The sequence below is a fragment of the Cricetulus griseus genome (genome assembly GCF_003668045.3).
Source record: "Cricetulus griseus strain 17A/GY chromosome 1 unlocalized genomic scaffold, alternate assembly CriGri-PICRH-1.0 chr1_0, whole genome shotgun sequence".
Lineage (NCBI taxonomy): Eukaryota > Metazoa > Chordata > Mammalia > Rodentia > Cricetidae > Cricetulus > Cricetulus griseus.
The window spans coordinates 23815304-23838176 of NW_023276806.1; the positions used below are offsets into that span (position 1 = coordinate 23815304).

The window sequence follows — 22873 nt, forward strand, 5'->3', positions numbered from 1 at the left end:
CTATGGCTCCCCTCCCCAATGTTATGCAAATTAGTATCAGGGCCTCTTGGGCTTCTCAACCAAGTCTAGACAGCTCAAAGACCATTTCAGAGCTCATGAGAAAATCACACATAGAAGAGATAAGACTGCAAACTGTTGATATTTAGACCATAATAAGTGAACTCCATCTACAGATGATTTTTACACAGAGGTAAGGCCAGCTGCATCTGGCTGAGGACATTGGATCCTGTGATCTCCTTGCTGTGAGAGTTGGATGCCTAGGAGGGACTGCATTTACCATGCCTCCTGCTGAGGTCTTCTGGAGACCTTTGTGTCTGTCATCCCCGCAGGAATTCAGCCTATCCCTGCATTTATGTCAAGGTTGTGGGACTTTTAAGGTTCATTCCAGTATTACAGTTTTGATTCCTTTTGTTTCATTGTGTACAGCGTCAACATGGCAGACGATGATCCATATGGACCTGCGCAGGTAAGTCACAGCCTCACTGACAGCTCTCTTTAAATGTGTTTGTATCCCAGAATACACAGAGACAACACTAATGACTCGGTGGGCAGCAAACTCTAAAATAGTAAACATTACTTTTTTCAGTTTTCTCCTCTTCCAGAGTAGGAGAGGCCCTTTCATAGGTATTTTTGCATAAAATTTTATGTGCTCTGTATGTACAGTGGCTAGAGATAACCTTTGAGCTAGCTTGCCTGATCCCAGTGTCTGATATGATGACCCTGGATGTATGGATGGATGGATGGATGGATGGATGGATGGATGGATGGATGGATGGATGGATGGATAGATAGAGAGAGAGATAGATAGCCAGCCAGCCAGCCAGCCAGCCAGCCAGCCAGCCAGCCAGCCAGTGAGATTTCTGGGGCTCCTATTAACATTGCTACAAATCTGATGACTTGACACATTATAGGTCTGGTGCAAGAATTCAAAATTGGGGGCTAGCAGGGCAGTTACTGCCTCCTACAGCTTGGGGGAGTGGTTAGAGATTCTAACCTTGGCTTACAGTATGGTATCACACCAACTGTAGTCTGTTGTGCAGCTTTCCTCCCTATCTTATAAACACATCACACTCTGGATTGAGGGCCCATCTTCTAGTGTGAATTCATCTGAACTTGTAAAAAGGCAAAGGCTGCATTTCCAAATAAGGTCACATATAACAGGAGCTCTTAGGCATTCAAAATAGATTTTTTTCAAAGGTACTGCAGTTAAACTCACATTCATGGGAATGAATGTGCTTTGAGAGCATAGCACTGTTTTATCATCATCATCAATGTGTTAGCAGTTATGACAAAGGCTAACTCTAGGATATCTGTGTCCTCTTTTCCTTCTAGCTTTTTCATTTGAAAAATTCTAAATCCACAGAAATGTTGAACAGTTTGATGAACCCCTGTTATTCATTACTACATTTGTTCCTTTCTCTTCTCTCTATGTAGAGAGCATAGATGACCCTTGAAAGCAATTTCTAGACACTGGTGTGATTACAGTTGCAATACTCAAAGTGGGCTATAATGATCTTTTAAATTATTTAAAACTAGTGTCTGCTTGTTCCTTAGCTATTTATTGGGACGTTATTATGTACAGATATTAGCATCCTAGAGATGGAGAGACAAGTGACCTCAGGAGGTGTATCCTAATTGGAGGAACAGAACCACAGTTCCCATTTTCAGTGGATGCTGCCATGGTTCACTGAGGGACAGGAGTAGTAAGAGGGGTCACTCTTTGCTTCCTTGGGGAAAGAGCAGGTCAAGATTCTCTTTCCAAAGGAAGTCTGAGCCAAGCTTAGTACAGGGAATACTACTTACCAAGAGAACCCTAGCACGTCTGATATTATTTCACATTTAAATTTTGGTGGTAAACATCTGAGACTACTATTGCCCAAGTTTATGCATGCAAAGAGTCAACCAAGAATAAAACTGAAAATGAAATATGTTTAGGGAATCTGGTGTTTCTATAAGTCAAACAGCCCTAGAGCAGAACAAAGTGGACACCATGTTCTCACCAAGCCAGGCAGAGTGAGCATGTACTGTGTTTCACGTCACCATTCTCTCTGATTTTGTTGTAGAAATGGTGGTATTGGATAAATCTAGAACATTTCTCTTTCTGCACCATAAAAGACACCTGGCAGCTGGTATTGTCACAACCCTTTGTTTTACCTTTCACTTTTAATATGCTGTTTCTATCAAAGGCCAACTCTCCCCAACCCAAGGGCTGTTTCTGCTTGGTTTCAAACCATTCTCTCCTGTCTATACACAGGAAATCTTATCAGCCGGAGATGGTCTTTTATGCCACAAAAGAGTAAAACCTGCTGAGGACAGTCATTCTGAAAGTTTCTTATGTGGGCAGTTTTGAGTTGATCAGCAGCAGGGATGGGCCTGTTCTACTATTTTAATTTGGTGGGGGAAGGAGAGGTCCTTGAAGTTTTGGGGGTTTTGATTGTTTTTTCTGTCGTGAGCTTTAAGACTGTTATTTCCAAAGGTTTGCAGTCTTCAGGGAGGTGTTCTCAGTGTGTGAGCATACACTGGAGTCTGCTAGGCACCCCTCATCAAATAAGCACCATAGGCCGCATGCCATACAGCATGTCTTACCGGGGCTTTTCCCTCCGCCCAGTCATAGCGGACACCTGCAGGACCACACCAAAGGATTTCTTTTTGAGGTCATCCTTTCGGCACCCTGTATGGCCTGGAACTTATTTTGCAGGATGTAGTTTCCCTTCTGTATTTCTTTGCCGACAGTGAATGGTGAGGATGAACTTCGCTGAGCATTGATGTGTAGCCCACTTTTCACTCCTCCATTCAAAATTTGCATCCCTCAGAACTGGATCTGGAGTGATTTTCATGCAAACCTCATATTTCATTCAAACCAGTGAGATTCTTCAGAGAACAAAGCGCTTGCTGACAACCTGAGTTTGACACCCCCCAACCCCACCTCCTTCCACAAATGAATGCAAGAAAACAGTTATCATTGCTTTTCTTAACTCTTGGTTTAAGTGCACATATTAGGATTTGAGGTATCCAAGAATATCCAGCTCTCTCTCTTTCTTTCTCTTCCTCTCTGCCTATTCCCCTCTCTCCCCACTCTTTCCTTTCTCCTCTTTGCTGCTGCTCCTGTTTCCTGAGGCCGGTCTTCCCCCCCTTCCATTTTTCCTTTTTATAATCCCTTTCCCTAAAAAAATAAAAAAATTTTAAAAAAAGCCCTAAAAAAAACCCCAGTGATTTACCAATGAGGACCAAATAAATACATTTGGTTCCTATATTGTCCACCAACATATCAACAAGTGACTTTTGAGAGTGGGAAAGAGCATAAGCTCATAGATATAAATGTGAATTTCTCCCCCCCCCAAGATGGGGGTTTCTCTGTGTAACAGCCCTGACTGTCCTGGCACTCGCTCTGGAGACCAGGCTGGTCTCAAACTCACAGAGATCCCCCTGCCTCTGCCGCCAGAGTGCTGGGATTAAAGGCGGGCACCACCATCTGGCAGTGTGAATTTCTAAATGAACTCTGGGGATATTCCTTTTGGATACTTATTAACAATAACTTATCAAGATAGAGTTTAGTTCTATCCAAACATATTATATGTCCACTCTTTCAATTTAGTTAGTGTGTTGTTCCTGTAACAAGCCACCATAATCTTGTGACTTGAAACAACACATGTTTCTTCTCCTATAGGGGGAAGAAGAATGCCAAAGTCAAGGTGCTGGCCGGTGTGTTCCTAGCAGCTGTTATCTCTTCTCTGCCTTTTGAGCTTCTAAAGACGGCCTGTCCTCCCCAGATGAGTCTGCTCAGCACGCCAGACTCCACAGTCCTGCTTCACTGTGATTTCCAACTCTAAGTAGCACACCAGGATAACCCTGTCATTTAGTAGTCTTCCTTCCATCAGTGCCACGTGCACTCTATCTTTTGCTACGGAAAGCGTAGGTTCTGGGAAGTAGGTTCCAGGGAGTCACATGCAAACACCTTTGGAGCCACTGTTCATTGTACAGCCCTCTATTAAATTCCAGGTGTTTTGTACTGTAGTAGACAAGTCAGGTGGAGAAGGGGAAATGTGAGCTCTGTACTCCATCATTTGCTCAGTTGTATTGTCAGTTTTTATGTTAGTTGTGTAGCTACTGTGTGTGTGTGTGTGTGTGTGTGTGTGTGTGTGTGTGTGTGTGTCTGTGTGTGTCTGTGTGTGTGTGTGTGTGTGTGTGTGTTGTGTGTCTGTCTGTGTGTGTGTGTGTGTGTGTGTGTCTGTGTGTGTCTGTGTGTGTCTGTGTGTCTGTGTGTGTGTGTGTGTGTGTCTGTGTGTGTGTCTGTCTGTGTGTGTGTCTGTGTGTGTGTGTGTGTGTGTGTCTGTGTGTGTGTGTGTGTCTGTGTGTCTGTGTGTGTGTGTGTCTGTGTGTGTGTGTGTGTCTGTGTGTCTGTGTGTCTGTGTGGCGCGCACACATGAGTTCCTGTGAGTGTGCCTGTGCACTCACATGTGTTTGGAGGCTGAAGGTCAATGTTGGGTATCTTTCCCAATTGCTACCCATCTTACTTGTAGGGAGGTCTCTCACGTTAACTATAGCTCATGGGTTCGGCTAGACTCCTCAGCCAGCAAACCCGATCCTTTCGTCTCCATCTTCCCAGAGCTGGTATTGCAGACAAACACTGCCATCCCCAGATTTTCACATGGGAACTGGGGCTCCGACCTCCGGTCCTCATGCTTGGACCGCAAGCAGGCTCCCCACTAAGCATCTCCCCACCCTCTGGGGTTAGACTCTTCTTCTTAAGAGGGTGCAAGATTCAGATTGCTCATTCAACAAATATGGCTGAAGTGCCCACTGTGCCTGAAGCTCACTTGGCTCTGAAGATTTACTAGCTAGTGGACCCCATAGCTCTTATCCTTCTCGAATTTTCTTGGTTACATATGTAAATTCCACACACAACAGTCTAACTGGGTCTCAGAGAGTCACTTTAAAACACTGATTTCAGTAGTCCTGTTTTTAGGTTTTCATTTCTAGTTTTCATTCTTGTAATTGGTTTTCTGGCTTCATGTAATTTAGAAGAGGAATTAAAATATTTGTATTTTTTCTTTACAGATGTTTCACTTGAATACTTTGCCTCATCCACTATTTAATGCAGAATTATATGCAACAGAAATGCCACTGTCAACGGGTAAGATCGACAGCCCCCTTTCCCTATTGTTTTGCTTTCTCTTAAAAATAATATTTGGGGTCAGGGGTCAGGGAGATGTGGCTCAACCCAACCTAAGTATGTATGAAAATACTATAAGGAAGCCTGTCATACTGTGGATGCTTGGGACCAAACCCAGGTCCTCTGGAAGAGCCGCAAACGCTTTTAACCACGGAACCGTCTCTCCAGCCACAGTGGTCTCTTTTCAAATTGAGTGATGTGCATAGGAAGGAAGTGGTGATTTGTGTTTTAAAACCAGCCTTTCAGTATGCTTTCTGGAAATGTAGCTCACAAAAGTGTTTCGGCTCACTCACACATTGTTTTAGCAAGTGTGGTTTCTGGCATCTCCTAGAACACTCCAAAGCGCTGTCTTACCCAGTGTTAGGACTCTCCTTTCCTCCACATTTTATGACCCTTTGTGGTCTTCTTTGTTTTGTTGCTGCTCCCACAGAGCCAGCCTCAGCCCCTCTATCTGGGGAGTATTGTTGTGATCAGCCAGGATGCTAGGCATTGTTCTCCAAACAGTCTGAGAGTCGCCTTTATATTCCCGTCAGTCAGAGGAAGCTTACAGTGCAATCCTGCTAACATGACTGTTCATTAACGGGTCCACAATTGTTTCATGTGTTATGTGCGGTGGCACAGGCACTTCATTTAGACTCTTAATTGATTGGCTTGTATGGAACCTTGGTGTGGTGGCTCTTTTTACGGCTTTGCTCCTGCACTCACCGCACCTGCTGGAGTTAACCCATCTTCAAAAGCAATGTGCTAGTCAGTGGAGATTGCATTTAAAAGAGTTGGGGCCCACTGACATGGGCAGCAGGTGCTTTGTATATTCTGGATTTCTCTGTCTCACGTGGAGACTGTATGTAATTTCCTCTCCTTCTCGTGTAAAATGCTAGGGCTGTGCCAGCACTTGCCTCTCATGGTTCAAATCAGAAAGTTTTCTACTTTTCCCTCTTCAGTCACACACGGGAGGAAGGAGAGTTAATGTGCCACACCTTCCTCCCCTCACCAGCAGAAACTACCTCACAGAGGCCTGTCTGTCTTTACCCCACACAATGTATTTTCCAAGGCACCATCGTTTATGTGAGATTGTGAGTTGTCCAGTGTGCACTTCAGGTCAGCTTCCTGTGACCAGTAACTGCAGCAGATAGATGCATCTGTTTCCTGTGAGCTTCTCAGCCGAGATCCAAAGTGTTTGCTTTAATCTCACTGTTTTATTGAAAATGGTAAGGACATGGTTTTGTCCTCTGGAAAAGCACACGTTTCTAGAAAATGCCTCATGAATACTGAATAGTGCCCTGAGGCAGATGATTTTCAAGTGTTGTTTCCTTTTCCTTGGGTTTATGGGCTTAGAAGTAAAATTATCAAAAGAATCATCTCAGTAAATAGTCTATGTTTTCCACAGTGTTAGAAAAACCTGTATAATTGTACCTTAAAATACATTATTTTCTGCTGTTACCACACCCTTCGTTTTTACTGGAATTTCCTCCACTCTGTTTCAGTGTGTTGTCCAGTTTTTATGGTCCAAGATGGAAAGACATTTTGTTCAGATTTTAAAGGAGCAAGAAGTTTATCTCAGCCAATATTTGCTTGTAATTTTTGTGTGGATTTTTTTCAATCGTTTCAAATTTAAAATCTCAAACTGTTAGTCTTTCCAACTATGTGTTAGAAACTCTGTAACAAGGGACAGCCGTTAGGTCTCTGTCATTTTTCTTCGATTTAAAATTCTCTATAGAATAGGAGATCATTTCCCTGGCCCAGAAATGTGACCAAAAGAAAGTTAGCCTTAAAACAAAGATATGTGTGTCCAGTCTAGTGTTCTACTTGACTTAAGGGTAGGAATGGCCCCCTCCACATGGAACTTCATATATGTAGGGAAAGTCTAGAAGCAATCCCACAAGTCAAATGGAGGGGCTGGTAAGAAGGGAGGGACTTGAAGCCTAATGTGAGGGGGCTCCCCCATCTCCATATTTCAGCATCATCTTGTCCAAATACTGCTTTCTTCCCAGTCTAGCTTCTTGGTAGACCCTTAGGATGTCTAGAGGAAATGTGTATTTGTAATGCTGTCATACGAGTTGTATGGCATTTATAAGCATGAAATCTTTTTCTAACCAGTCTTATTTCCTTAGAAAAAGTTAAAGTTTAGGTTTTCTTTTTGAAATGTAAAATTACAGTTACTTTTCTAAAAGTTTAAAATGTCAGGAATGTATCCCAGAAGACAGAAGGGTGTAATTTGCTACTTGGCCGCATTGCTGAGTTTTACCCACCTGCTTTCTTATTTTGGCCATTTCCTAACTGCCTTCCTTGTACAGTTTAGTCTTTAGTGTTATCTGATTTGTCATATTGTTGAGAAGATAAAACATATTCTCTTTGAAGTTATAGTTTAGTTAAAATAAAACTTCAAAGTTTTATCTCTTCTCAAATTTATTTATGCAAAATAAGGCTTAAGCTTTGCTGGGAGGGTGACTTTTCAAATGAGCATGGAAGCTTTCTTCTAGAGTAGCTTTAGCTTCAAAGGTCTTAATTTTCATTCAAACAAATACAAACTATCCAGTATGTTTGTGTGCTGCACGGCTGTGGTTGTCATACTGTCACATAAAAGCCAGCAGAGGTCCTTAGGGGATTTCTTGTCATAATGTTTATATTTATGTTCTCAGAAGTTGTGACTTTTCTTTGAAATTTCAAGTCAGATATCACTGGGATATGGATTAAGCCTTTAGGGTTTTTTATAGTAATTAATTGGCATGCATTTATCTTTAACTACATTATTTTTGGTATTTTCTTATATGCCTGGGCTGTTTTAGAACAGAGTTCATATGAGAGCACAGTGTTCAGGTATTGGTATCAGCATCAGAAGCCATGGATAAGATGCCAGGCCTAGTGGTGCATGCTTTTAATCCCAGCACTTGGCAGGAAGATCTCTGGGAGCTTGAAGCCAACTTGGTCTACATAACCAGCTCCAGGCCAGCCAAGGCTACATGGTGAGACCCTGTCTCAAGCAATACAAAACAAAACAGGCCATGGATAAGAAAGAAAAGTTCTCCAGGTCCCACAGAGGGCGAGAACAAGCCAGTTAGACACTGGAGACATTACCTCTGGGTCAGGTAAGGAAAAAAGTGAAAAGTTAGTGGTAGAGTTAGGAGAGGCAGGCGAGCCAGAGTCATCCTGGACCGCTCCTGTAGGTTGCTATCTCCAGCTCTTCATTTCACACTGAGCTGTTCTCTTTGAGGAAGGAAAGTCGTCTCTATTGATGAAAGGCAGCCTGAAATGCCATAGCACTGAGAGTGTCACTGTACTTAACCATATTGTGTTCTAATTGAGAGATGTGACTGAAGGCTGCTGACACTAATCTTTGCCCTCAGGCCTTTTGTTGGGCCTAGCCATGTACCCGACAAACTATAAAACTGTTATTAAAATAAGTGAACTCAGGGTCTGGAGCCATTGGTCAGCAGTTGACAGTGTTCATTGCTCATCCTGAGGACCTAAGCTTGGTTTCCAGCACCACATGGCAGCTAACAACCATGCCCTCCATCCAATTCCAGGGCATCAGATACTCTTCTGGCTTTCTTGGGCACCAAGCAAAACACTCATATACAAAAAAAAAGTAAATAAAAAATTTTAAAACTAAGAATATATCTAATATTTCAAATGAGAATGCTTTATATCTTTGTAGCTTTTCACCTATAAAATTGATTTGAAACATAATTTCAGCTTTTGACTTGCTTCTATTTCATACCAGATTCTAGAAGTCTCACAGTTTCTTTTGGTTTTTCCTTCGTTGTGTTTGCTTTTAACAGATGGCCCATACCTTCAAATATTAGAGCAACCAAAACAGGTAAGAATAAAGGGGTTGGGTGTTTGGTAATGTTTGATCTTTACTTCTAACATTAAGGTTCAGGGGTCGAATAATGGTGGCTAATCTGATAACAGAGGTGGCTTATCTGGTTGATCAACAGCCTGCTGTATTATGTAATAACTTCCTGTGTCTACTTTACATTCTTCTTAGGCATTCTTCAAAAGGCCTTGAAACTTCAGTTAATTAAGATCCTTGATACTCTGTATCTCTTTTGGCTTAGTTTATCAGCCACTTCCAGGGAAAGCACTGGTGACTTTCATTCATAAGGAAATACTCATGCAGAGGTTCACATCTACTCTCTACTGGTCATGTCCATACCCACAGGGTACTTCTGCCTTTATAAGCTCCAGCCTTTTCTCTGTGTGGGTTGTGTAACCCAAGGCACTAAACACGTCATTGACTTTCGTCCCAGCCTCCTTGGAGCAAGGAGAGGATGATTTGTTGTTTTCTTTTTTTTTTTTTTTTTTTTTTTTTTTTTTTTTTTTTTTTTTTTTGGTTTTTGTCTGGGTCTCTTCCTACTGAATAGTGTACAAATAGTTCAGGATTGAAATGACCCCAAAATATATGTATTCGTCAGAAATTGTGTAGCTCTGGCACTGTGAGAGGGAAGAGAATCTTTAATATCTGCCAATAGAACATTTCAGTTATTATGGGATGGAAGTTATGGTATAGTCTCCCGTGGAATGAGGACCAAGTCACTAACCCTCTGAGTGGATATGCTCATCACATCTGTGTGACACTGAGGACTGTTCACTTGGCCTGCCGTATTATGTTACCCAGTGCCTTTTCTGGGGTGTTCTTTCCTGTATCTCGGGAGAGTGAACGTAACGTTTGTATTCACAGAACATACAGAGCTGCTGTGCTGTAGGATCCTGATGTGGTCAGCTGTTAAATGGTAGAAACATCTTAGTGATGACAACCGTAGTCTTGTGAAGCTGAAATCAGATGAAAATATTTACTGTAAAGACAGCAATGCCACGTGAAACTTTAGGGCATTGTTCTGGTTGCCTGCCGGTGGCACTTCCTGGTCCCTCGGCTGCAGATGACACCTGCCTTTGCTCTATTGCTGTGTCATCTTTGAAGGGGTGGCTTCTTACATCAAGTCACCAGTTCTCTCGAAACTCTTCCTGGTGGAGTTTTATTCCCTGAGATTCTGCCGGGAATCTGCAATCCTGGAAAGTGCCCTAGCTAGTAAGATTTGGTTAACCCATTAAAATGATGAGTCCAAATGTGCCTACACAGCAAAATGTTTTTTGGCGCTCTTAAAACATTTTAAATCATGTTCATGTATTTTTTAAGGTGGTGTGTGTGTGTGTGTGTGTGTGTGTGTGTGTGTGTGTGTGTGTGTGTATAAGCATGTCTATGGAGATCAGATGACAACTTTTTGGAGTTAGTGCCCTCCTACTATGTGGGTCCTGGAGATCAAACTCACACCTTACTCACTGAGCAATCTTGCCAGCCCAGAACCTTATTTTTTCTGAGCATAGCACTATGTTAAGACTTTTAATGTGCAGTTTGTTATCATGAACCCCAAAATCACAGATATTTATGACTTATTAGAACAGCTAATATAGTTGCAGAATTCAAAATTTAATTCATTATTTGTGAGTATATAAAATGTAAGTAAAACATTGTGTCTGTTTGCCACCCTGTGTTTTTGTTTGTGTATGTGTGGGGCGGGGGTTGTTCTTTGTTTTTATCTAGCTTCAGTGTAAGTAAGGAGGTTGAATCTCAGACTTTTGGCTTCATGGATGTAGCCTCTCTGAGGTCAATGACTCCTTTGAAGTAAATGGAGCTCCCAAGATGAATAGTGGCAGACAGTAAACATTTAATATCAAAATGTTAGAATTAGAAATTGGTCCAGATTACATATTTTGAGACATCTTAATTTTTAGTTTTTTATTTGATTTTAAAAATTAATTTATTTTTTGAGACAACAATACCTGTAGTCCTTTGCCGACTTCCAACTGGTGACAATTCCCCTGTCTCTACCTTCCAGCTCTTAAGATTACAGGTGTGAGCCACCACACCCAACTCCAAATCATCTTACCAAGCTAACAGAGTAATATAATTTCATCTTCAAAATAAATGCTACTTTGTATAGAACTTTAGATCCTCTGTGAAACCAGAAATAATACAGGTTCACGTGCTGTAAGTTCACATCACAATTAAGTTACATTGACTAGTGTTAGGTGCCGTTCTCCATAACGTATAAAAGTGTACCTGTACATATTTTTCCAGGCCACAAAGGAATTTTGTGATTAAAGATATGGAACTTCTGTGTTGATTTTCTGAGTTAGAAATGTTCTTTTTCTTGAAAGCCATATGGACACAGATTTTTCCTAAGTCTGATGGGAATGAATCAAAGCATAGATTAGTAATCCTTAGACTACCCAGTTCCGTTGTATAGCTCTCAGTATTAGCTGTCTAAGCGTGTTGTGTTGTGTCTTGTTTTTGAGGCAGGGTCTCACTGTGTAGCCTTGGCTGGCCTCAAACTCACAGACCTCCATCCACACGCCTCTGCCCCTCAAGTTCCAGGGTTAAAGATGTGTGGAGGTGTGTTTGGGTCTTAGCCAGTTTGTAACAAGCTACCTGTTATACATGCTGTTGTCTAGTTTTAGAGTCATTAAATTAAAAAGTATTATCCAAACTGTATCCCAATTACATTAATATTCACAAAATTAATGGTCTTTTTTCTTTCAAATGCTGAGAAGATTGTCAAGTTCACAGTGTTGTAGCACACAGGCCATGTCCTTAACTCTGGCACATGTTATTTTAAAAGACATGCCTATGGCCTGCCCCAGTTCAGGTGTAATTGGAGAAGATAAAGGAATTCCTTCAAATAATTACCATAGCTGTTACTGGCTAAAGGTGAAGAGGAGAGCTTGGCAGCAGCAATTTGAGCTGAGAAGGCTACAGTTGAGACAGCTGTAGCACATTTTATCCAAAGCTTTAAACTCTTTATCATTCCTTCCGAGAAAAGAGCCAGCGAGGTGCTGAAGATGGGTGCCTGGCTTCTCCACCACAGCTCAGTGCACAAACACCAGCTAGCATCATTTTCATAATAACTTTTGTAAAGTATTTCTTATCTCTATGGTTGTCTTCCATAGTTACATAGTTTAGAACCTTGTGTCTAACGTTGCCATTATTATTGTAGTAATCACTGCTTGTGTTCACCTCCACAGAGGGGATTTCGATTCCGCTATGTCTGTGAAGGCCCATCACATGGCGGACTCCCTGGTGCCTCTAGTGAGAAGAACAAGAAATCCTACCCTCAGGTCAAAGTAAGTTTGAAGTCCACCGCTGGGACTGCTGGGAGCAAAGTCAGTGAACTGCCTTGAGTAAATGTGAATATTCATGAGTGTGAATGTGAACATTCAGCTGCCTTGAATGAATAGGAAGCTCCTTTGCCCCAAGAAGAAGTGTTTGCGTTGTTATTAGAATTTTTAAGTAGAAATTCATCTCATGGAAATGACAAATTTTCAAACACCATTAGCATCTCCATTTAATTAAAATGGTTCCAGCGTCAACTAAGAAAAACTAACTACCCCCTCCAGCAGCCTTAAAGCTGCCTTTTAAAATCTTCAAGTCGTTAAATTGTTTGTTCTCTGATGTTTTAGTAAAACTTTGAGCCAGGTGACATGGTGCATACCAGCAGTCCTAGGACTTGGGAGGGTAGGGGCTGGGTATCAGGCGTTCAAGGCCAGTCTCAGCTAGATAGCAAGCTTGAAGTCAGCCTGGACTATGTGAGACCCCTGTCTCTAAGAAAACCAAACAAACAAAAAATGTCTTTGAGACAAATTCCAAATACTGCGTTTAAAAGATTTCATGACACAACAGTTAGACTATATACCTATAGGGTATATTATTTAAGGTCATAAATTCAGACCCAAAGTGATACACTAAATGGGCTTCAAACAGGCTTATCCAACTGTCTAAACATATAAATACACAAATATTGCTAGTATATACTTCATACAGGGTTCTAGAGTTTAGATGAGGAAATATGCTTAGGTACTCTGTAAGAGCCTGACAGGAACCTTGTGGAACCACTCAGAATGAATTCTGTGGCATGTGGAATGGGGTAGGGTTGGGTACATGTTCACTGTTTTCAGCTTCTTATGTTGGTGATTTAATTGAGAATATCTTTCTCTAGTTCTGAATATTTATTTTCCTAACTCAGTGCCATGCTTCAGAGACTGATAATGATTTTTCAGGAAAACAATAAAAAATTGCAATTTAGTCACAAAAAAGTTTTTATTTATTCAGCAATTCAAGCTTAGAATAACAGTTACCAGCAGTAAATGTTGCCATACTTCGGCCTCTGTCTTCCTGCTAGCTTGTTTTCTAAACTCAATATTCTGGCATTGCGGAATTTATCTTTGATTTTGCCAGCATTGTAATTTGTTCCTCCTTTTCATACCAGGCCCAGGCCTTTCTAGTGCCTTGCCCTCTGTCTAAAATAAAGAGCCATGTCAGTCTTTCTCTTTCCAGTGAAACTCAACTCCTGGTCTGGATTCTATGAGTCACGATTTCATTTTAAGACTCTTAGCTCTAGTTGGAGAATGAAAGGTATTTTTCTTAGTAAAGGTAATTGGACATAGAAGGGCAATGCTTTTAGTTTGCAAAGGCCACAGTTATATTAGACAGTGTTTTTCATAGAAATAGAACCGATGGGATGGAAATGAGTGGATAGATGATTGATTGATTGATTGATTGATTGACTGACTGATAGGAAGGTTGATAGAGAGATGAGAGGTAGAATTGGCTGTCCTGATTATGAAAGACAAGAAGTCCTACGGTGGGGTGTCTATAATATATATGTACCCAGGGATGCTGGTAATTGTCCAAGCACAGAAGCCTGAGAACCTGGTAACTGATGTACTCTCCATCTAGGACCAGGGGCCCAAGAATCTGGGAGTTCCACTGCTAGTGTAAGCTGGGCAATGCAGGGGAGCCTGGAGTTCTGATGCCCTGGGAGTGCAGAGGGCAAAAATGAGGAGTGCCCCCACATTCTGCTGGGACAGAGGAAGGAGGAGAGGAGAGGATTCTCTCTGGCTTTTCATTCTAGCAGGGCTTCTAGCTGACTGGATACATCTGTGCACATTGAGGGTAGGCCTTCCGTTAGTTCAGCAGACTTGTCAGTCTCCTCTGGAAACATGAAGACACTTGCTGAGGGTGGGGCGGGGTGCTTTTCCAACTTTCTACACTTGTCCACTGTAGTTGACTGTACACCTAAAATTACCCATCAGGGCAGTCAGTAGCTTCTGGTCCTTTAGAACCTAGGTGAGGAATGTAGAAGAGAACACCAGAGAAAACAAATGGTTTCTTCAACATTGTGATGTATCATGTGTTTTACATCTATTACCTCTTGTAATAGTTATTAGCACTGAGGAACTGGGCCTCAGAGTTAGGGCTCAGGCCTCTTTCTCCCTCAGCTCATTGGCCCTCCCATGAGAGTATGTGCTGCTGAGGCAGGGAGCCGGGAACTTAGGGACAAGACATGGAGGACTCTGGTAAATCAAGGCAACGAGGATAAGAATTCTGGAAAGCAAAGAAGAAATAAGCAGAGGGCATCAGGAGTCAGATCTAGAACTTTCTGCCTGTTCATGTGTCATATGTTAGTGTTGTATGCATTTATGTGTCTGTATCTGTGACAGGAAACTGAGCCTCACTGGCATTGATGAGAACCATTAAAGAAATAATGTTATGAGAAAAAATGGGCTTTTTCTGTGTGGCCCTATATGAAGAAGTGTGAGTTGTGGTCTATTCATGAACTCTTTTCTTCACTGGCACTAGAATTTTGTGATTGGAAGGTTTTAAGATTTCTGCTTGGTTCCCCTAGACCAGTATCTTTCCTGCTCGTGGGTCCCCACTGCCACTTATGAACTAACACCCTTAGGCTTAATATCGAGTATAATTGTTTGGCCAATGGCTCAGGCATATTACTGACTAGTTCTCACAATTAAATCCACCTGTGTACTGCCACAAGGCTGGGGCTTACTTGTGATGATTGGCATGTTACTCCTTTGGCTACTACATGGTGTCTTCCTGACTCTGCCTTCCTTCTGTCTGCATCTCTGTTTGGATTTCCCATCTAGCTAGAACATCCCGGATCACTCCACTGTGCGTGAAAAATGGGAGCATCTATAGAATGATGCTTCCAGGTGATATCATGATATTACCTCACATCCATCCCATAATCCATCCCAGAGGTGGGCACAGGCACTCACTGAGAGAAGTGGTACTGTCATAGTCTTGCACACACAAGGTCTATGGCCTGCAGGAAGGACGTTTGTTTGCTCAGGCTTACAGGTCAGATGGTTGAGCGTGGCTTTTTCTTCACTCTTGTCAATAGCCTGTCTCTCTGAACTCAGGCCCTGTTTCCCTGCCCGGCCTCTTCCAGCACCCCCACCCTACGTTCCCTGGAAGGTCAGTGGTTGGTGTGAAATGGAGATGACAGTGAAGTTTTAAGGGCTATTGAAAGCTTTGGGAACTGGTCATGACTCGGGGCTAGGGAAACGAAGCTCTACTTTACGGGCTTGTAAGCTTTATCTTGTTTGGGAGTCTTCTTGTGGATTGTGCACATCGAACGAAGCCTCAAGCTGACCATCGCGGTAACTGCAGGAGTCTCCCGAAGCCCGGCATGTCCTATTGGAAGTACTCCCACGTTTAAACTGTGGCAGAGAACTGGGATGCCAGCTCAGCTTAGACACCCTGTCACTGCAGGGCCACCTTTGCTGGAACGCGGGCCACTGAACCATGACTTGCTGTGCATGCTCCCGTCTTGGATCTGAAAAGAAGCCTGCTTAGCTCTCCAGCATCTTGCTGTACAAGTCTTCATGCTCTTCCCCTCCACCTTGACTAACTGCTCTGGGATTACTTAGCCCTCCAGCCTCATGGCTGTAGTTCACTTTTTCTTCATATTGAAGCATTTCTTCCAGGGCCCTTGGGAGTGCTGGATTGGGGGATTTTTTTTTTAGCTAATTACTTCCTATTACAAGCATACAAAATTTAAAATTTTATATGACAAATACCATATACCAAAATGTAAATTTAAAAGACAGTACTATTTTCCCTATTTGCTGTTTGTCTATGTCTTTCCCTGGGTCTCTGTCTCCCTGTCTCTGGGAACTGCAGGGCAGTTGCAGTGGGAGCCCCGCCCAGCCCCTGCTTTGTCCTCTCATCCACATAGGAAAGCACTGTTGGAATGTCCTTTCTCTGAGATGTTTTTATATTTTACCACATAAGTGTATATTCATATCCAAAATCACTTTCAAGAGAATTACTTTTTACTAGCTTTAACCCATCGTTTTTATTGTATATGATGGCTCCTCCTTTTCAAACCAAAAAAAGGGTTAAAACTGACCTGCCTGAAGATTGAATGTTGATCACTTTGATCCTGTCTGATCCTTTTTACTGTCTGAATAAAAATGTCTTCAAGCACAGTACGGAATTTATGCTGAACCTTAAAGCAAGAAATCATATTCAAGGGGAAATCTAGGGGAAATAAATATGCAGAATTTAAGGAAGTTTTCTGCCTTTTAAAAACTGAGTAATCCATTGTCTGTCCTAAAGCCCTCCCTTGGGTATTTGCTGAGTTCTGAGTTCATGGCAGCTCCTGGGAGGCAGCAGAGCAGGGGAGACAGCAGACAACCTCTTCTGGACCAAGCCTGTCGCTGCCTGTTCTTGACTCAGCAAGGAGTGCCAGGGAAGGCTCAATGCCCTCCTCTTCCCGAAAGTGGTGCAGAAAAATTTTGTTTCAAAGTGCCTTCCTGGAGCAAGTGGAGCAGAGCCAAGAGGAGATGCTGCACGAGGCTTTGGGATGCTCTCAGCCGGCCGCAGCCGCTGTGAGTCCTTCTGCATTGGGCGCCCTGTGCAGACTGCGCATGGACATCAGTGTCATTCGTTTCTAAACTGTGATTTATTTGTGATTGTCAAATGCTGGGAGCTTGAAACACAGTGGTGCCAGTATAACTGTTGCAATCAGCTTTGCTGGGAGCTGCTCCACTGCCCTTCCTCCTAGGGCTTTGTGTGCAGTGAAAGGGTATACTGGAATGTTTAGGTTAACAACGCTTTGGCCCCTTCCTCCAACCTACTGTAAAGTCTGAGCTCTTTAGTGCCTCTCACTTAAAAATCCTTATGTTAAGTTTCTGTCAAGGTTAATAAATCCTGGCTGATGGGCTGTGTGCTTGAGGATATCAAATATCTTTGCATAAGCTCCTTACTTTGCACAGACATGTCTGAATCCAGAGGCTTGCCATCTTAAATATCTAGTTGGAATACTAATTTTGAATAATTTAGCCTGATACAGTTACCTAACATGCCAGAGGGAAAGATCACCGTAACCGTTTGGGCCTGCGTTCAGGACCTAGCTCATAGCATTTATTAGGATGTCCTTTGACACTTCTAAGTTGTTTACTATACTCAAATAAAAGAAAATAGCCACATTCCCTACAGATACACACCCTGTGCTTTGTAACACACATGTACACAGATGCACACACGTGTGCACGCCCACACAAGTTTATTGAAGCAAGGGCTTTATAACTCAAGATGCATGGATTCTTTTCATGGTTTCAGAAAGGATCAGGACTTATGAATTTACACATAGAATTTTATCTATATTCATGTGGGTCTTTAAAATTTGAACATGTGTAAAATAATGCTGAAGGGTGTTGGCTTTTTGACAGCAGTGAATTAAACTGATCTCTACAATTCTTTCTTCCTTTCTTTTTTTTCTTTTTCTTTTCTTATTTTTTTTTTGGGGGGGTCTCATTGTGTAGCATAGGCTGGCCTTGAACTCACCATTCTACCTCTGCCTCCAGAGTATTGAGGAATTCCAGGTATGCAGTTGCCTTGAATATTTTCCTTCTTTTTTTCATTTCTAAACTTTATACTTACATTTTTACTCATTTTAGGTAAATTGCAGCACTTGTTGTTTCTCAACATGTGATTTAAGGTGGTTACCCTTCAGTATTCCAGTCAGTGGAAAAGATGTGAGATTTTGTGCCAACAGCCAGAAAAGGGGGAAGTCTCAGTTAGTCATCTGTCTCTGTCTGTCTGTCTGTCTCTCTCTCCCTGTCTTCCTGCCCCCCTCCCCGGACTCCCACCTCTCTTTGATAGTGATTAAATATGAAGCCATTCGTGGTTAAAACCAAAAAAAAGAAACGAAAATTATTTCACTAATATTCACTCAGCACCCTGGCAGGCCCTGCACTATAAACAGGCGGTTTGTAACCAGCTACAGACTTTGTCTTATAAGTCACCTAGAAGTTTTGCATTTGGCTCCCAGAATAAGATACTGGCATGGGGGATTTTTAAAACGGCCCTTTAAATCAGTGTTACCATTAGAAGTTGAAGAAAGCTAGTCACTAAAGGAAACTTTTGACACACATCAGAGCAGTGAAAATGAACCCTGAGAATTAGGAGTCGGGCTTCTTGGATTTGCAGGTTGTCTGAATTTCTAGGTCTGGCGTGGTGGCCTGCTTCTGCCTCCCATGTCTCTCTGCACTCAGTGTCCTCAGGATGATTGGCCTTAGGGTCATCTCTGATCTAAGTGGTCTCTGTTTGAAGAGGATTAATGCACCCACCATTCAGTTCAGGAAGCCATATTTGGCAAAGTGAATAACCAGAAGCCTTATTTACGGTCCTCAGATGTCTCCAAGCACCTTCTCCATAGTCAGGGAGTTCTCAGTATCCAGGAGGGCTGCTGCTGGCTCTCCCACCGTCCCCATCCTTCCCCCTAAGTGGACTCCAGGTCACAATCTTTCAAATGATGTTCACTTTCTTGAGGTCTAATGGGGGTGGGTGGAGGATACATGCAGACTTTTGCTGTCACCTTTGGCCCCCGTGCACTGAACAGAGAGACATGAGGGTAGCCGGCCATGCTCCTTTACACTTCTTTGGTCATCACAGCACTGCACAGAAGCAGGGTCTCTGGTCTTTGTTTTGTCCATGAGGAAATGGAAATGTGGGAAAAGCTGAGACACTTTGCCCGAGTCCCACTGCCTTTCTTGGGTGAGGTCCAGGGTTCTAGTGTGAACAGTGTGATGTGAGATCCCACACTTTTTAAATAGGAAGCCTTTTATTAAATAAATCACCAAACTAGGGCTGCCATCAGCCTAACTAGCTATTGTACAGACTTGATAAAAACTACCAGTTTCTTGGGTTTAAATGTTTTGTTACTATTTCTCAATAACAGCTCCTAAAAATAGTACTTCATATACATTATGCAAGTAAATGATTCACTAGAAAACAATGGAAATTTCAATGATTTATTATTAAGAGCTGAAAGATCACTCCTATTATAATTTGAATCTAGCACACAGAGGGCCAGAGCCCACATTCTTAAGCCCATAGAATATTATTAATTATGATACTAGCTATTTCTCTCTGCTTACAGCGTCCCTTAGATCTGTAGTTCTGAACCATAGGTGTGCATAAGATTTATTCAAAACTGTCCAATCACGGTGATACTTAGAGACCACTTCACATGTGTGAAGCATAGCATTTCATTAAGTGGCTGTGCTTCTGTGGTCATTTCCTGGGCATGTCTGTTATTTTATAATGATAATATGCGCTAGCATGGTTGAAAAGAAGTCATATGTCATCAAGGAATAGAATATTATATCACCGTAATTTAAAATGATAAATGAGAATCTGTATGACCTGAAAAACTGCTTAGGATCTAGTATTAAGACAAGTAGGCTTGCAAGACCTGTGAGATGATGGCCCAGTGGGTGAAGGCATTTGCCATTGAGACTAACAATGTGAGTTTGAATGCCCAATGCATGTGGTGAAGAAAGAAGTAGACTCTGAGAATTGTCCTCAGAGCACCACATTTATAGCATGTACTATTCCCCAAAGCCAACACTAAATAAAGAAATCAATATAATTTTAAAAGACAAACAGTATTCTAAATTATTCCTTTCTAATAATTCAGGTATTAGCCTCTGTGCAACCTAGACTGAAGCAAGTGTGTACACTTTAGTTCTATTTACCCATGAATTAAACTAAATTGGTTGAGTCCGGACTCCTACTTGAGTAGCTGGACTTTGGACAGAAAGGAAAACACTGTGAGTCAGACTTGCTGAGCAGCTACAGCAGGTTTTAGCTGCAGGCAGGAGACATAAAGACACAGAACTACATAAACTGATTTCCTCACAAGACCCATGGGAGACAAGCCAGGATGGTTCCCAAGCTTCACTGGACAGAAAACTTTCCTTTAAACGTTTTAAAGTGTTGGCTTTATTCAGTTTCCAAAGCCTTGTCAGTGAGGCAGGTAACCCCTCTAATATAAAACACTGAGAAAATGTGCCTGTGGCAGAAATACCCTGTACCAAAGATACAGAAAACCTTTTCTATAATGAATAATTAAACTTCTGGGAAAAAAGGTATGAAAATGTGGTTTACTTGAGGGAGGTAGAGGTAAGAGAGAAAGATCAGCAAGGAGTATATATGAATATGTCACAGTGAATCGTCACACATAGACACATATAGGGGGAGGGAGGGGGAGGGAGGGGGAGGGAGGGAGGAGGGAGGAGGAGGGAGGGAGGGAGGGAGGGAGGGAGAGACTTAGATGCCATTAAAACAGTGGGGGATTTTAGAAAGTTCGGTAGATATCTGTGAGTTCACCCTAGAACTGATTGCTGACCTGAGTGATTCCAAATAAAAGATAAGGTTTGGAACTTTCCTGTCTGAGGTACTGGAGCTGAGTCCTCCTCTGAAGTCAGGAGTCTCATAGGGCTGCAGTTTCTGTTAGTGGGTGACCTTCAGATTGATCGAGAAGGGGCAGGTTCTAGCCTGGACCCTGAGGAATCCAAATAATCAGGCCTGGCTCTTACAGACACACAGCTCAAGTTTATGCACCTTGCATAATCTAGAAATCCCAAGTCTAGAAATGAGTAGAGTCCAGGTCCAGGGGTATCTTCCATTCCTGGCAGGAAGAAACAAAATATAATCTGTTCAAGCGTGAACTCCTGACCACAAATAAAGCACATATGCAAACAAGTCAGTATTATCTTCTGCAGACCAGTGAAAAGCAGAAATAAATCCCAGAATCTCTAGATACCTGAGTTACCAGTTGTCTGATATATAAGTACAAAATAAGTTTGCTTGTATTAGAGAAGATTTGGGAATTGAAAACAAGGCCAGGAAGAATTAAGGCCAGGTATACATTTTTCAAATCATATATCATTGAAATGGTCCAGACATTGGAAAATTAGTGATCAGATGGGAAAGTGGACCATGAGGTTTCTTGGGGTGGGACAGAGAGACATGGAGACTGGAAGAAAGGGTGACCTGGAGAGTGAGGAGCGGCAGGTGTCTGTCTGAAGTCCTGGGATGAGGATGAGTGCACGTGTGTGCTGCTCCTCTCGCCGGTTCAGGTTGGTGTGCAGTCCCCCGCTTGTGGACAGCGTGTCCAGGGTGATAAGCACCAGCTGTGAAGTCACCGCCAGCATTGGGTGTAATGTTTCTCTCTAGATTGCATTTATTAGCAGTGTTAATTGTGGCAGAGTCTCAACTTCTTCATCTGTGAAATTGACATAGAAAGCCAAATTCATAGAAAATGATAGTAAATTCTGTTGTTCAATGCCTGGTACACAGTCAGCACTAAAGCATAATGATGTCTGTCTTAGTTTTGTTTTTTTTGGGGGGGGTAGTTTTTTGAGACAGGGTTTTTCTGTGGCTTTGGAGGCTGTCCTGGAACTAGCTCTTATAGACCAGGCTGGTCTCAAACTCACAGAAATCCGCCTGCCTCTGCCTCCCGAGTGCTAGGATTAAAGGCATGTGCCGCCACCGCCTGGCCGTCTGTTTTAGTTTTAAATGTCATGAAAGTGAATACTGTTCCAAAAGCTTGTGTTTCCAGGTAACACATGATGTCACAGGAAGTTCACAGAAAGCAAGAGGGCAGAGAGAACTTTTAGTGTTAGTCCCTTCACTGGCAGGCCCTGTGCATCTAGTTTGCAAAAGTATTATATTCATTTCCTAGGGTTGCCGTAACAAATAACTGCAATCTGGGTCATGTTAAACAACAGGAATTTATTCTTCTGGAGCCTCCAGAATCTTATCTGTGCCTGTTTTGAGCTCCCAGGGGTTGCTGGCGGTCCTCAGCATCCCCTAGCTTGCAGCTGCCTCTCTGATTTCTGCTTCTCTCTTCACGTGGCTGATCTTCCTGACTTTGTACCTGAATCCCCTCCCCGCCCCGTAAGGGCACCAGCCAGTGTGGTCATGGACTGCCACATTGTGTGATAGGACCTCTTCTTGGTTAGCTGCATCTGGAGTAAGTCTGTCTGTAGATGATGTCACGTTGTGAGCTTCTGAGTGGGCATGGACCCTGGGAGGTGCTCTTCTGCTCACTTGCTGCAAGTGCTATGCGCACTGGTTAAGCAGTGTCCCTGAGGGTATGTGGTGAAGGCCATGTAGTTCCTGCAGCATTTAGCAAGTGACTCACATGCATCCATGTGCTCTCTTGTGCACCTTTGTTACATATTTAGGAAGTTCGAGAAAACCTTTCAGGTCTGAGGGATTTGCGGCTGTACTGGTGTTTGGAATATTGTATTCTCGAAAGAGAAAATCCAGAGATATTTCTTTATTGAGAAGATGGAGGGTATGTAGTAAATGATTGACAGCAGGCTCTTGGATGTAGCGCTCCTAATTGTAGCATCTGCCAGTCTCCTTCCCACAGTAAATTTCAAGCCACTAATGTGAAGTCAACTGGCTTGCAAAAAAGTGAGAATTTAATCATCAACTCTGTGAACTAGTCAACCTCTTTCCAGCACACTACTTCAAGATTTCATTAAAACGTAATAATGTACAAAAAAACGCATCCTAGGTATTAGCCCAGTGAACAAAAGTTA

At 42.4% G+C, this 22873-nt stretch overlaps 1 protein-coding gene across 2 annotated transcripts in view; it reads left to right on the plus strand.

The window, feature by feature from the left end:
- Nfkb1 (nuclear factor kappa B subunit 1) overlaps nucleotides 1-22873 on the plus strand; it is a 115341-nt gene that overhangs the window by 23598 nt on the left and 68870 nt on the right. For both annotated transcript variants that reach the window (XM_027395767.2, XM_027395769.2), the window contains exons 3-6: nucleotides 427-466; nucleotides 5059-5134; nucleotides 8953-8990; nucleotides 12197-12295. In XM_027395767.2, the coding sequence (XP_027251568.1) occupies nucleotides 434-466; nucleotides 5059-5134; nucleotides 8953-8990; nucleotides 12197-12295 (246 nt within the window). In that variant the 5' untranslated portion in view covers nucleotides 427-433. The remainder of the gene's footprint in view (nucleotides 1-426; nucleotides 467-5058; nucleotides 5135-8952; nucleotides 8991-12196; nucleotides 12296-22873) is intronic.